Source organism: Gymnoscopelus microlampas (assembly GCF_963454915.1).
Source record: "Gymnoscopelus microlampas genome assembly, chromosome: 9".
Lineage (NCBI taxonomy): Eukaryota > Metazoa > Chordata > Actinopteri > Myctophiformes > Myctophidae > Gymnoscopelus > Gymnoscopelus microlampas.
The window spans coordinates 19850905-19866600 of NC_139946.1; the positions used below are offsets into that span (position 1 = coordinate 19850905).

General features: G+C 40.9%; 2 protein-coding genes across 3 annotated transcripts in view; both read left to right on the forward strand.

The window, feature by feature from the left end:
- The window catches only part of ppp1r2 (protein phosphatase 1, regulatory (inhibitor) subunit 2), a 29743-nt gene extending 20711 nt beyond the window's left edge, over positions 1-9032 (forward strand). The window contains exons 5-6 of the mRNA XM_084067826.1: positions 3401-3607; positions 4392-9032. Of these exons, the coding sequence (XP_083923952.1) occupies positions 3401-3607; positions 4392-4411 (227 nt within the window). The 3' untranslated portion in view covers positions 4412-9032. The remainder of the gene's footprint in view (positions 1-3400; positions 3608-4391) is intronic.
- Positions 9033-11157: 2125 nt separating this feature from the next.
- The window catches only part of LOC311051207 (arf-GAP with coiled-coil, ANK repeat and PH domain-containing protein 2-like), a 100620-nt gene continuing 96081 nt past the window's right edge, over positions 11158-15696 (forward strand). For both annotated transcript variants that reach the window (XM_084065647.1, XM_084065648.1), the window contains exon 1: positions 11158-11613. In XM_084065647.1, the coding sequence (XP_083921773.1) occupies positions 11561-11613 (53 nt within the window). In that variant the 5' untranslated portion in view covers positions 11158-11560. The remainder of the gene's footprint in view (positions 11614-15696) is intronic.

Sequence of the window (15696 nt, forward strand, 5' to 3'; positions counted from 1 at the left end):
TTAAAGTAGGTTTGTGCATTTTTGTCCATTAGTAGGCCTACAGGTTTGTCTTTGTTGAAACTATAATTTGCATTACAAGATATATGTTTTTTTATCAGATAAGCTTGTGTGGGAGACTTGGGTGAACTTTGTTTGCAGAGAGGTGTGTCACTTATAATAATAATTTTCCCAGGTTGGAACCTTACACAGGTCTTTAACCCATTAACTCTTTAATTGCCAGAGTAATAGTGTAATATTGTACCACTGCTGCCAGCGAAAACTAGCTATTTTACTGTACCTTTGAAAAATCATGGAATATTCTCCGTGACCCCCGTCCTCACGCAGATTGCTTCATTAAACGTTTGTTTGATTGATTGATTGAATACTTTATTTAGAAAAGACATGGAAACAGTACATGGAAGTACAATTCACAATACAAGGTCCTCTAAACTGATGTGTCCGCTCGCGGTAATCCATTGCACAGCTGTGGCCATTTGAGTGTTGTTTGTTTTTGCCGTAAAGCAAGAGGAACAGAGATATAGTGATTTCCCCACAGGAAATAAACAAGAAGTAAACAAGTAAACTTTTTTTTTTTTTTAAATGACGTCAATTCCGGGTCTGTCGTCATCAGGCAGTGAAAGCAACATTCATAGGGTAGATAACAGCGCCATCTGGTAGAAAACCACTGAAAACACAAATCTCGTCTTTCTCGTAGTTGGCAGGCTGCGTGCGCCTTGGCAGGATTTGACGAGAAATCTTGTCGTTGGCAGGCAATGAGTTAAGACCTGAGTCCGATTCTAAAAATGTCTTCTAGATCCTAACAGTTTTCTGAAAAACTTATGTTGCTCTATTAGTGGTGCTCAAATGTTTTCATGTCAAGAACCCCCAAAATTATATGTATTTGGCTGCGGACCCCCAACTAAAAATATTTTGTTCCAGGGACCCCCAGAGGCAAAGATTTGAGTTAAAAATGTTGGCTAAATCAAAGATTTGCACACATTTTCACGATTTTTCTAAAATGGCAGATCTACGAGCTCATAACGCGGAATGAAGTGACTTGTATATTTGCTATTTTTTAATAGCCAAAGTATAAAATAATGGTTAAAGTGGTTAAAATGACACGGATGCTTTTCCGGATTGAATGGGTTAAAGTAAAGAAATGCATGGATCATATAGGCTTATATATATAATGACAGATAACATCCGCATACATAGTGTAACATACAGACTGTTGAGTAGAGAAATCTGTACATGGAAACACATCCTGAAATAACAAAATAAAACAGAAAATAGTTTGCAGTTTGGTACGACAGATCTCTGTTTGGTATAGCAGATCACTGTTTGGTATAACAGATCACTGTTCGGTATAGTAGATCACTGTTTGGTATAACAGATCACTGTTCGGTATAGTAGATCACTGTTCGGTATAACAGATCACTGTTCGGTATAGTAGGTCACTGTTTGGTATAGTAGATCACTGTTTGGTATAACAGATCACTGTTCGGTATAGCAGATCACTGTTTGGTATAGCAGATCACTGTTTGGTATAGTAGATCACTGTTTGGTATAACAGATCATTGTTCTGTATAGCAGATCACTGTTTGGTATAACAGTTCACTGTTTGGTACAGCAGATCACTGTTTGGTATAACGGATCACGGTTTGGTATACTAGATTGCAGTTTGGTGTTGCAGATCACTGTTGGGTATAACAGATTGCTGCCAGATTTTTGTACGAACAGCAGATAGTGGTCGTATTATTGGGTAGCTCAGCAAACCTTCCCCGGATAAATAAAATGTCTAAACTCGAAAGGGAGTGCAAATGTCTGCCAAGAGGCATGCCCTAATAATAATAGTGATGTAGTGATGCAGTAAAATGACTCCCCATATGGCCATGAAACGGTAGTGCAGCGTGTGCTTACCAGTTGCCCTCCCTGATGTCTTCCACCCTCTTTCTATGACAAGGCAGCACTGTATTAAGCTATATTAATGTTGGTGCATGCGTTGGCGAACGTCTGCACTCTAACCTGTCACAGCGGCTAAAGACTTACTCAATACAGATTGGACTGAGTTAAATGTAAGTAAGCCTTGCAGAGCCATGTGTCCCAGGCCATAGGGCAGGAGTCTATCTCCTGTTACTGTAGCGTGAGGCAGCTTGCCTTGATGTACATCCCCTGACCATGACGCTAGTATGTGGCAGGGATATACCCCCAATTCAACCCTTGATGCTGAGTGCCAACCTGGGAGGCATTGGGTCACATTTTTAGTCTTTGGTATGGCTAGGCTGGGGATCTGGCCCGGCCGGGGATCGAACCACCTCCCAATCTCAGAGCGGGCACTGTAACCACAAGGCCACTGAGCTGGTGAGTTAGATGTGCACGTACATTATTAAAACTCGTGATTTGTGGGTTTTGGAGTATGGTGGCTTGTTGATGAATGTATATTTTGGTGTGTGTGTCTTATGTGGAATTGTGCCGGCGTGTTTGCATGTCTGCAATTGACTAGAACTGGTACATCCCATAAGTTGGAGAGACAGGAGTGTTGTAATTAATTGCCATACGCCGGACGGACAGGTGTCCAATTGGCTACTATACTGTTCCATAGCCTCGCTGCAGGACGTGTATGCCATAGCCTGAAGGGAAGATTGCCCTGAGTTTAAGTAATTCACAAAATATGGCATAGATGTCATTGACTGATTTTAAAATATATTCTGGAATCGAGGTCCTTGGAGAGATCAAGATGCAAGATCAGTTGTGGGCAGACAGGCAGGCAGGCAGGCAGACAGACAGACAGACAGACAGACAGACAGAGTCAGGGGCATAAATCTCCTTGTGGAGATTAGATCTAACCAACTGAGCAGTGTTTAATAATGGAGCTGTTGAGAATCCCTCCTCAACTTGATTTCTGACTTAAGCTTTTTATCACCACATCCCACACTGCAGCCTCAATGTATTTATTGCTCAGTCTGGGTGGGGTCACACAGGCACTCTTAATCATTCTTTGAATTATTTATTTGTATATATGCGGCGTGTGTATGTGTTTGTACTGTACAGCAAATTCATCAGTGTTAATTTGATTCGGAAGCCCCCTGCACAATGCACACAGAGTCCGTTTTGTTCGTAAAGAATATTCGCCTTTATGACCACTTGCACACCTACGCCGAAATGTGGTCATTTTGCGCGTATATTTTTTTCAATCAAACCCAGTTTAATTCCTGTGTTTTTCTGATGTGTTAGAAACTGACTAATAAAAAAGGATTTAGACCCTAGGGCCTTAGGGCCTTAAAGCCTCTAGTTTGAGGCTGTTGATGGGTTTGACACAGCAGTGGTGCTAAAGGACTAAAAGATGGGCCTTTTTTTTCCGCACTGAGGAATTTATTGTGCACAATGTAAGATAAACTCATACATCACATTTTATGTCCAGCCAAGAAGCAGCAGTTCCAGATGATGAGGAGGATGCACTACAACGAGGGCATGAACATCAAACTGGCCCGGCAGCTCATCGCCAGCGAACTGGAGGAAGAGGAGGATGAAGATGAGGAGATGAGGGACGACACCGAGGACACAAGGGAGGAGACGAGGGAGGAGGGAGAGGAGACGGAGGACATCAGCGTGGACCCCCCGCAGGACGGTAAGAAGGGATACACACTGGGTTCCAATAGAGTGCCGAGGTCCTGACGTCACTCCCTCATCCCCTGGGTCACGGAAGTCATTTCTCTATGGAGAATAACATTAGTCATCTTAGAATTGTCTCATATAAGAATTGTGGTCCAAAAATAAACAAACTGTCCCGGCGAGGGACGGGGAGGTGGCTCCGTATCGTTTCCGATAGTCAGTCAGCATATTTGATACTCGTATTTTATCGTCTGTTTCTGCGAAAATGTTATTAATTTGGTGGTGGTAACATAATTGATTTCAGTTGATGCTTCATATCCATATGTCAAGTCAAACCGCCGGGCTCATTTGTTTATTTTTGGAACACAGTTCTTATATGTTGCGATATTAAACACGTCTATGGGAATTTAGAGGGAAACGTGACCGAGGTAGGATGCGTAAATTACGCCAGACTTAGGTGCTCTATTACGCCTGATTTATACTTAGTTGCACGCCGGTGTCTCTCCCAAAAAATAGCACATCTACAAGCGTGACGTCTTGTGAGCTTGTAGATGGACTATTCTCAGTTCGAGACATGATGCGAGTATAAATCAAGCTTTTGGGGGTGTAATTGGTCACACAATTCACTGTTCGGTTTGATACAACTGTACTACTGTATGTTTTCGATACAGCAAAAAAGTAGAAATGCCAGAAATGTCCAAGATTTATTTTATTAATAATTTATTAAAAATTATATCATCATAAAGTGATATTTTTTTGTAATAGCCTGTATGTCTGTCTGTCTGTCTCTCTCCCTCTAGCTGACTCTCTGGACTCCTAGATAGGTGTAATCTTTCTGGTGATGCACCATCCTAACGGACAACTACTGTTGTGTTGCTGCTGTGCTCTGTGTTCCAGTGTTGGGCCTTGCAGCCGTCACAGCTTCCCCATCTCTGTACCACACACACACACACACACACACACACACACACACACACACACACACACACACACACACACACACACACACACACACACACACACACACTCAACCACACACACACACACACACACACACACACACACACACACGATACCCTTGCTTCGTCACCTGTCTCTCTGTGTCTGCTAGTCAACAAAACAAAGACAAACACAAAAATACAACAAAGAACTTTGCTTTTTAGCCACATTTTTACTCCGGAAACAGTACATCACAAAAGTGAAGCAAGGATTTACATAAACCCTGCTGATTGCCTCCTCTGTTGCCAAGAAACCCCTCCTCCCCTCATCCCCCTGCTCCTCTTCCTTATTTGGACATCATCACTTCAAGGAATGTCTGCCTGCCTCTGACCCTTAAAGGGGGGCCGAGAACTTTTTATAAGACTGTTGGATAACAGACCGATTAGCCAGGCCTTCCTCCTCTTCGCCCTTTTCTTTCTTTTTCTTCGTTGCCGCTGTTGTCTTCTTTTCTTCTTCTTTTGTCATTACCTCGATCCCTGATCCTCAGTCTGTATGGAGGACACAGAACCTCTGGTGGAAGATAGGCATCCATGAACATGACAATGAAGATGGTGGTGATGAGTGGTTTGTAGTGGGTGACGTTCTGAGGTTTTGTGTTCCGCTTAGAGACCTGCCTGTCATCCTCTCTCTCACACACACACACACACACACGCATGCACACACAGACACACACACCCTGTCATCCTCTCTCACACACACACACACACACACACACACACACACACACACACACACACACACACACTCTCTCTCTCATCATTGTCATTTGCTTCATAAGTACATGAATTGCAAAGCTTGATGAGAGACTTTTTTTTTTCTTGTTCTGATTACTCTACTGTGGCCACACAGATTACCTGGTAATGATATGCCACAAGAATACAATTTATTGTTTGACCTGCAGTAATGTATTTGCCGTTCAATTATTATTTCTTCCCATGCTAGCCTCAACGATCTTGAATTTGATTTAAAATTATTACAAGAATATAAGCATTTGATGTGCACTTGACAACCAATACAATATTTACTGATATATTTAATATTTGCCGTTCTACTGCACCGTAATACTTTTTAAGTAACTATTAACAGCATTGCTTTTTGGTTAAGATCAAGAGAAGAAGCAGTACAGAAGTGTAATATTGTAATGGCTATGTGTGGATCTCTGCATCTAGACTAGCACACACTGAGACATGAGACCTACATGTATGGAGCCCTTGTTGTTTGCTTGGCTAAAATAACTATAACCCTGTCGTTCTATTACTGGCACTGACCACATTTATGCTCACCAACATGACAGGAACAGTACTGTAAAGTAACCGACTGAAGCGATGGTGTGTGCTACTGATAACTAGCCTAGATGGCTCCCATCTTCAAACAACGTCTCTCACCCGGCCGGCACTGCTGTGTAGATCTGTAATAAACAGATTTGTTCACTCTGCACTTTTCATAGACAGTGAACTTATTGATTGAGCGTGTGGTCCATCAGATAGTTATAAGAGCAGTTTTTTATGACAATTTTTTCTGATCCAAAACTTTGTTTGTGAAGAGTGTGCAGGAGACTTAACTGTTGGACTTGAACCCCCTCTCACACACACACACTTCCAAGAACGTACTAACATCACTAGTTAACCTGTCATGTTTGGACGTTCTTGTAACTGTTACAAGAACCTCCAAACATGACCGGTTACCTGCCAAAGTGACTGGTAGAGTACAAAGCCTTACCAATCACAGCCAAAATGTGTCTGGTGTTCATTTACTGAACTGATCGTATTGGTTCGGTCTTGTCCGGTCTGCTGGTGTCTCTGGAACGAAGGAGGTGGGAATTGTTGTCAGAAAGAGCCATTGTCAATGCTACTGAATCCAGTCTCCGCTGTGGGCTTATGTGGAGATTATAAGTGACAGGGCTGCATGAAAAGTGAGATCTCGACTGATGGAATTTACCACTATGGCCAATAATGGTGTTGCAAGCATTTATCTTATGTACAGGGTTCCTACAGTATGCAAGTCTGTCTGCAAGGGAAGTGTGAAATTATAAAACATCAGCTTATGGTTATTGGTTAAGTCCTCAATGCACACATGACCACATATACAAACGCACTGTTAATACTTCACATATATTGTGAAATTGCTTTGGATAATAATCTTCTTTCTAATATTGGTAATAATCGTAGTTGGAAGTTAATATTTTCCAGCCTACCAGTATATCACCACCATATGTCAAACTGACAAGACTGAATTCTTATCCTTCAAGAAATGAAGGCCTGGAAAGGTTGTGTAGGAACTAGGGGTGTGACGATACACAAATGTTAAGATACATGATATTGGGCTCACTGTAACGAAATTGCCCCCCCCCCAGTTATTAACATTGGCCATCTTCAGTTAATAATTCATTTAATAAACGTAATTTGTGAAGCACTTTTACAGAACAAAGTTACAACGTATTGGCGTCAAAATATACTTAAAAGTACAGTACTTGAGTAAATGTACTTAGTTACTTTACACCACTGTCAGTAATGCATTTCACATATAAATCCCAGTATCCCAGTAATCTCAGTCATGTGTCATGCTGTTGTCATCTCAGATTTTCCAACCAAAAGTGTAATTATTTCCATAACACAACTCGAAAAATCTATGATGCTCGTCGCTTGTAAATCCTTTGATACGATCTGAAGTTACACATAGGTTGTAAGCCTATTTGATTGTGCAGAAATGCAAAGTATTATTTCCTTTTGCGTCCACGTTAGTCAGCTGTTACTAGTCAGTTTTGTTTCTCACCACAAGCCCTGGTATAGGGTTTAAAGACAGCCAATGATATCTAAACAATCATTACTGCGTTTATGGCAAGCTTGCATTTCATACTGTATGCACTCATATAACTTTGACCAGCAAAAATGTAAATTGAAAAACAAATATGAATTATTAATGAAAATAATTATGAGTATTAATTCTCACGTTTTAATATCGCAATATTTCGTGGCACGATATACAGTATTGTCACACCCCTAGTAGGAACCCTGGAAATATTTGACTTATTACTTACTGTCTTTTGTTGTGATTTGCTGCTGGGGTTTGAGTCCTGTATCACAGGAAATCTGCACTTTTGTTCTGTTTTATTTTATTTATTTTTTTAAAAGAGTGAGGTCTTAACAATTTATTTGCCTTTACTATGTGGTTAACACATTGCCAAATTGTATTCTGTATATTTAACAATCAAATATACATACAGTACAACATACACATCCATTTGGACTATGGTGGACAGTAACCAAGTACATTTACTTGAGTGCATTTGTTGAGCATCTCTACTTTTACTTCAATATTTGTATTTTAAAGTACTCCAGTACTTTAACCCAAGTACAAATCTGACTGCACAACTTTCCCTTGTAGTTGAGTAATATTTATACTTGGACTCAAGTACTGGGCTTGAGTACTTTGTCCACCGCGGTTGCCTGACAAACATCCATGTTGGATGGAAATGTCCCATCTCAGATATTGGTGGTGTAGCGAGTGCAGTGTATAGGTTACCATTTTGTATTTCTCTCACATAATATTATTTTGGAGATTTCTTTGCACACACATCCATCAATAAATCAGTGAAATTATGTACAAATGTGTTAGCTACATGGTTTAAATGCATCTCAAGTTGTAAAATACGCTCTTATGTTTTCTGGGAAGTGACATGGTTTGCTGAGACAGAATGCAGATGTGTTACTGTGCACAGGTCAGCACACTGGCCATGGCCATCACTGGCTGTCCAATCACAACAGCTCATTGGATTTAACCCCCCCCCCCCTGGAAGTACAGTAATTGAAAATTCTGTACTTCTTGCTCTCCCTTCAGTTCCAGCCTGGTCTTGGTTGTGTATTTTCTAGTGTGTGAGCAACAGTAAGGGACAACTACTGCAAAACACTTGCATAGTCAAATATGAGTCTTAGTTGCTTTGTCTTCTGTTTTTTTATGACCAAAAAAAAAATGACATTGCAAATTGACTGACACTGACTCCAGAGTTATTACCTGGACAATGTGCCTCCTTTGTATTTATGTACGTGTACGTAAAATGAATACACAGCAAAGTCCTGAAAGTCTCAAAGTCTATTAATCTCTGAAAGTAACGACAGACTGACTTTAAGAGTTGAATTAACTCAGGATTTTGTTGTGTAGGCTATGTTCCTTTTCGCCCATGTGCAGCCTCACGGTTTCACCGCCTCGCTTTTGGTTTGAGATATTTTGATATTTCTACCATTGAGTTTGTTTAGTTTTTTAAGGATGATGGAAGTAATGATCATTTGACCCCGCAACCCTGCCACTTATTTTGGTCTCCAAATAATGGGATTTGATTCATATGTGTTTTTTGTATTTTAAATTTGCATGTTCTTTATCATAAGGATGTGTGTAACATTTCTGTCTCCCATTAAAACAATGAACATCTGTTAATTTCATCTGTGGACACATGGTTTTGTGGGTTTTACTTGTGACATTGATTAAAATATTGTAGGTTTGGAAGTCCTGGTGGTTTAACCAATTAATACTGTATGGACTCCACAGCATCATATAGGCACATTAAATGATGCCAGACATTCCCTATTTCTGCACCCACATGTGCTCTGATACTGTGTAATAAAATAGTCAGATAGGCTAATATATTTTTAATAAAACAAACAAATATGTTTGTAGCACCATGGCATCAAAGGTTCAATCCAGTCCCGGACGGCTGGCGTAGCGGTCTGGGCACCTAGTTGCGGGGTAGAATCCCGATCCCAACGACCTTTGCTGCATGTCACTCCCATCTCTCGCCGTTTCCTGTCAGTCTACTGTGTATATATGTATATGGAAAAAGCACAAAAATATATTTAAAATAAAAGAAAGGTCCAATCCAATCCATGTTCTCCAAATTCCCCACTCATGGGAGGTAATATAAAGTGTGAGCTGACTATTTGAGAAGACAGTGGCTCCTTTTGGCCACCAGATGGCAGCAGTTTACAACAAATCTAATCCTGTTCTGCATTTCACATTGACGATAACATGTTTTGGTTGATTGAATACTTTATTAACAGTTTGCAAAAAAAGGCACGGTGGCACAGATTTATACAAAAGAGTTACAATTACAAATTTCAGCCACCTGTAGGTGCATTTTTTCTTAAGTAAAAGTATACATTTCAGCCATGTAGAAATACTGGAATTCTAAATGTACTTAAAAATACAAGCATTGGTATCAAAATGTACTTAAAGTAGAAAGTACTCATTATACATTTTTATGCAGCAATGCATTGATATTAAAAAGAAAATGCCGCCTAAATTAGTCACCTATTCAATATGTACTTTTGAATAGGTGACTAAGAAACTTTAACTTGTAAAGTAATATTCGATCAGGACTAGTATACTTTGACTAAAGTACTGGTCTTGAGTGCATTGCCCACCGAAGAGTTATAAATGATAACTCTATATATCGTATATTATAACTTATAATACGACCTATGAGGTTCAACTTCTTAAAGTGTGATACCCCCAGTGGGGGGTTACAGGGATGGGCTGTGCACCTCGATGTAAAATTGCCTATTTAGTCCAAAATGTTAAAAGATCAAATATTTGGAAAACAGTCATGTAAAGTATAGCCTACATGATTAGAACATGCTTGAACATTTGACATTTAAGGTCTAATATTTATATAATTGTAAAAAAAAATCCTACAAAACCTATAAATCCAATAATTTTGGACATAAACAAAGGGTACATTTAAGTCTGATGATGATGTACTGTGCATGTTCAAATCATGTTTACTTTACATTGCTAAAATCAAATCAAATTTTACGCTGGCCCACTCATCCGTCTGGGGAATCCCAGGTGTCATATAGGGGGTTCCCCTTCTCTTATCTCCTTCTGTCTTCGAAAAAGAAAATAGAAGAAAAAAGTCTGCGGTCAAGTACATAGTGATAGTATGTACTTGACCGCAGACGTTTTTCTTCTACTACATGTACTACATACTGTAGTAGGGCATTGGTTCTCAAACTTTTTCATGTCAAGGACCCCCAAATTGACACTTATTAGCCCGCGGACCCCCATTTCAAAAGATATGCCAGGGACCCCCTAAAGAGAAGTTTTTTTTTATGGCTCTAGCAGTGATTCTCAACCATTTTAATTTAGAGGACCCCCAGTTTGACATGCATTAGGGCTACAGACCCGTTAATGGCATTTCTATCACTTGGACCCCAATTTATATTGTAAAATCTATGTCAATTTAACTCTGAGAGTGTACAAATGGAACCAAATGGGCCCGTTCCATTTGTACACTCTCAGAGTTACAGACCCATTTAAGGGTCCATATGGTGTCGAATCTATCATTTAGCTGGGGACCCCCTGGAACTCCCTCAAGGACCCCTGGGGGTCCCCGGACCCCACTTTGAGAACCAATGCTGTAGGGTTCCCGGTCCGGCTCCTTCACAAACTCGCACCAAAGTAAACCCCTCATCCCAAACAAGTAACCAATCACAGTGCGGCGGACCGTCCCGTCCCGTCGGGCTATGGGACGTAGAGCCCAGCCCGTAGTGGAGGCTGCATTTGTGTGAAAGAAAAGCCAGAGCCTCTCCTCTCCTCCCACTGTAGTAGCTGCGCTGATATGATATGACCGAGTAGTTATGCTCTCACTGCAGCCGCTTCAGAGAACACGGTCAGGGCTTTAGCTTCCACGCGTTTACCCTTCAGTTGTGTATGTGGTCCTTATTGTGACTGTTATTTTAGCAGGCTAGCCACACAGGCTAGCTGGCTAGCTGTGTGTGTGACAGTCAGTCAGGCGCTGGACCCGGGGGTTGGAGCCAGGAGCCCAGTGTGTGTGTGTGTGTGCGCGCGCGCGTGTGTGTATGTGAGACGCTTGTGTGTGTTAGCAGGGCAGGCTAACTACTCAGCTACTCAGCCTGGATTACTACAGACCTTCATCAAAGTGCTCCAGTCTGTGGTTTAACTCAACAACCAAGACAACATGAAGATAACTGTGGAGTTCGAGGAATGTCTGAAGGACTCTCCGAGGTTCAGGTGAGTGGCATTGGTGCTTTGTTCCTGTTTGCTTATTTATTTATTTATTTATACATATGTTGGGGGGCAAATGTGTCCCAGCTAGCTACTTAGCAAGCTAATCAGGTGGTTGCCCGCTTGCCAGTTTTCTATTTTTGTCTAAAGAAGAGCTGTGGGGCTGTCAAGAAGGCTGGTAATAATGGGTTAAGTTGGCAAATAATACAAGTTGACCCTTTGGTTTGACCAGTAATAATCAGCTATTTCAGTGCCTGTTGGTAGACTCTATATAAATGATGTACAGATTGGAAATTATATTAAATATGAATGCAGGGGAGCACATGCTGCCATTCTCTGATCATTGTGAAAAATAATAATCAAGGCTTGTTTGGAGCTGTCAGCTTTGTTTTGCAGTGACTGTCATTTCAGTGTCAAGCTTTAGCCCCTTTCGGAACCCTGTATACCTGTTTGTGTATTTGGGATACAAAAATGGTATACAGGGTTCAGAAAGGGGCTATGTCAAGCCTATTCCTAGCTTATTTCTAAGACCCCAGGTTTTAACCTTTTGGTTAGAATGACATTGCACCAAATTGTTTACCCAAACACATTGTAATAAACAGTTTACAGTTAATGTGTACTCTAATGTGTCACATAGAGCAGGGGTCTTCAACCTTTTTCAGCTCAAGGACCCCCTAGCTGAGAGACAGATGAAGCAAGGACCCCCACTACATATTGTATAAAATCGTGTTGCAGATTAAACCTTTTCATAGATTTCATAGATAGTTCGATTCATGCTAAAGTGTATTTTCAGATAGTTAACCCTTTAAAGAGTCAATATTTAGTCAACTTGACCATTGGCTCTGTACTTGGTCTGCTCTTTTTCCCCTCTACACCACATCTTAGAAAATAGCCGATCTACAACATAACGCCTTGCTCTGCGAGGCATTGTGAGCTTGTAGATCAGCTATTTGCGGCTAATGTTCCCCATCACACAAAGATTTGGCGGACCCCTGTAGTAACTCTGAGGACCCCCTAGGGTCCCCGGACCCCCTGTTGAAGACCCCTGACATAGAGGCTTAACGTTTTATAAGGATTATGTTGACTCTACACCCCTCTGTTGTAGAAGGGTTTTCCAAGCGTTGAGAGAGTGTCCACACTCCTCTCTCTCCCTCCCTCCTACAGCATCACCCTCTCTCACTCAAAACCAGGAGCAGATGTTAGAAAGTTGTTTGCAGGAAAATGGAAAGAGGGGTATTTTTTCCCCTGAATGAGGCCATTTCCTCCAGAGTCAGCTTTGAACGATGGCGATGATGAACAAAGACGCGCGTCCCCCAATCAGCTGAAACGTTGGTTGGCGGAAACTTCCTCTTTGACACTTCCAGGAATGATGTCACTCCACCCCTTTGCATTCTCAAGAAGGCACGCGCTCTTCCTTTTTAGTGAGGTAACAGGATGGACCAGGTCAGGTGGGATATGTGGTGGCAATCCTCAAGTGGCCACATCAGACAGAACAAATACAGTAGACACACATTTTTGGTAGTTCAGATTATTCCCCATAAAAATAATATCCTGAATGCATAGCATTACATTTTTTAGATACTTTTAGATAAGATTTTCGAACTGGCCAAGTTTGTTATATCAGGGTTGTTGGTTATCAGGGTCCCCAAAATTGCAGCGTTGTATGCAATAGCATATAAACAGGCATTGTCTGACTGATGTGTATATCTTATTGCTATAAGTCATGGGGATATATGCACTGTATACCATACATCTTGTCCTGTGTTAAGCATTATGAGACTCAAACAACCAACCATGTGACAAACAAACAAGAGAAGCCTGAATATTTGTGACGTGTCTGTACTTCTGATGCCCCCCTTGGAAAGTCGGCCATCTTTTTCCAGTCATAACATTGTGTCTGCTCTCCATCTTGTTGTGATGGAGTGTGTCTGTTGCTAGTCAGGAAGTTGGTTCCCAGATGGCTCAGCAGCCAGCTGACACAGTCAGGCTTACAGCGCAGGCTATTTTCCAGGTTTCTAGCGACATTTGACCTTTTCGCATAAGTCATCAGTCAGAGTGGTGCAACCTCAGTGTCCGCTCAAGTTCACCGCGGGTCAGGACTGACCAAAGATTCTTAGGAAAACACAAGAGTTTTCCACTTTGACCACCATCGCTTGTATCCTCTCCTTGTACAGTATATATGCTTTGGCAGGGGAAAGAGAGAGAGGAAAGGAAAAAAAGAATCCCACTAAGAAACACTTTATTTATTGATGTTCTTATGGACCGCAGTGACAGCGACCCAGCATTGAACCATTATGTCAGGACTGCTGACAAAGTACTGTCGAAATAGTAGGATTCACATAATATTCCAATGTGACGAGAGAACGACAGAGAAAGAGAAAATAGATACAAAATATGAGTGTGGAGTGGACTAACTGCACATGCATATAATGCTCCACATCTGTTTCCATTTTGGTGTTTTTACTTTCAACTGTGTGCCAGAGAATATGGAGCCCCCAAATGTGGAGAGGGTTTATTTCAAGTGGTAATTTGGTACACCCCACATTTTTTAACCCCTCTCATCCCTGTTTTAGATGGGAAGTCATACAGTATATGGCTGTAGATCATGCTTGCAGCAAGATGCTTGTGCAAAAAGTGATCTGGCTTAATTTGAACCGTGGTACCTTTTAGTTATTTTTCCACTCTCAAAGAGACCATGGATTGTACAGTATAATAATGTTTTACTGGCCCCTCTTCAAGTATGCACTTTGAAATTCCCTTCAGAGGATTTGGATCATGGCTTCTCTTCCCAGAGTCTATGGCTTATCTGGCGTCTGTTTTCTTGATTGAATAAGCCTATAACAGAAGTTTCCAAGCAGGTAAAATAGGTGATCAGAATGGCACGTTTCTGCTATCCTGTTTAGTTATTTTCTCATGTGGAGTTTGTGGTTACTTACTATAGTAATGGATAGATAGATGTGTGGAATTTATTGGTTTAGTCTCCTCATTTGGACAGGCATAACTTTGAAGGGTTGGAGGGCAAAAAGTTGCCAATAAATGGCTTTATAAGCCTATAACACGATATATTGTGATATAATAGACACGCACTGTACTGACTGACCTAAGTTTCACAATTAGCTGTAAGATTTTCCCCTTGTCTTCACTGTTCTCTTTAACAACATTGACATCGTTGTCGTTAGCCCTAATTGGTTTTGCTGTGACCGATCTTGGCAGAGTGCCACGATATGAAGTCATAGGACAAAATGGTATCAGCGGCTAGTTACCCTGAGTCACTGACATCCCCTGGAGCTGGCTGTGATACAGAGCACAGTGCCTGATGAGCAGAAGCACTCTGAAAGACATACACGTAGGTCATACTTTCCCATGGGAGGCTTGTTGGCATGCCTGGCTAGCTTAAGGTTAATTAATAGCAAACACTGTCTGTTTGGTCATTAATAATGGCAATTAGCAGGTAAGCAAATGGTTAAGACGAGATATTGTGACATTTAGAATTTAGTTGGGATATTTTGTGTGTGTGTATGTGTGTGTGTGTGTGTGTACGCACACATGTAGTGGTACATAAACATGTGTACACACATGTAGGGGTACATGTGTACACACATGTAGGGGTCTACTTTGGCCCTCCATTGGCCCAATTGTAAACATAACATGTTCATGTTCCTTGCAAATGTTTCGTTAATATTTAAAACATTGTGCTGAAAATTTGACCTTGTTTCAAAATAAAATCTGTCGCTTTAGCTTACTTGCTTTATCGCAGCATAATATTCACATTCTGTGTAGATGTACTCATGGACACAAACAGCATTTTGAATTAATAAATTACAATTACAATTCTAAAAATGTCAGTGGTTCTCAAACATTTTCATGTCAAGGAGCCCCAGAATGATATGTATTCGGATGCGGACCCCCATCTCAAAACATTTAGTTCCAGGGGCTCCCAGAAGCAAAGATTTGAGTTAAAAGTGTTCGCTTTAAAAGAAAAAATATATATTCAAAGATTTGCGCACATTTTCACGATTTCTCGCCAAAGTGTAAAATAATGGTTAAAGTGGTTAACATTATTGTGATGCTATATTAACTACTTTAGCT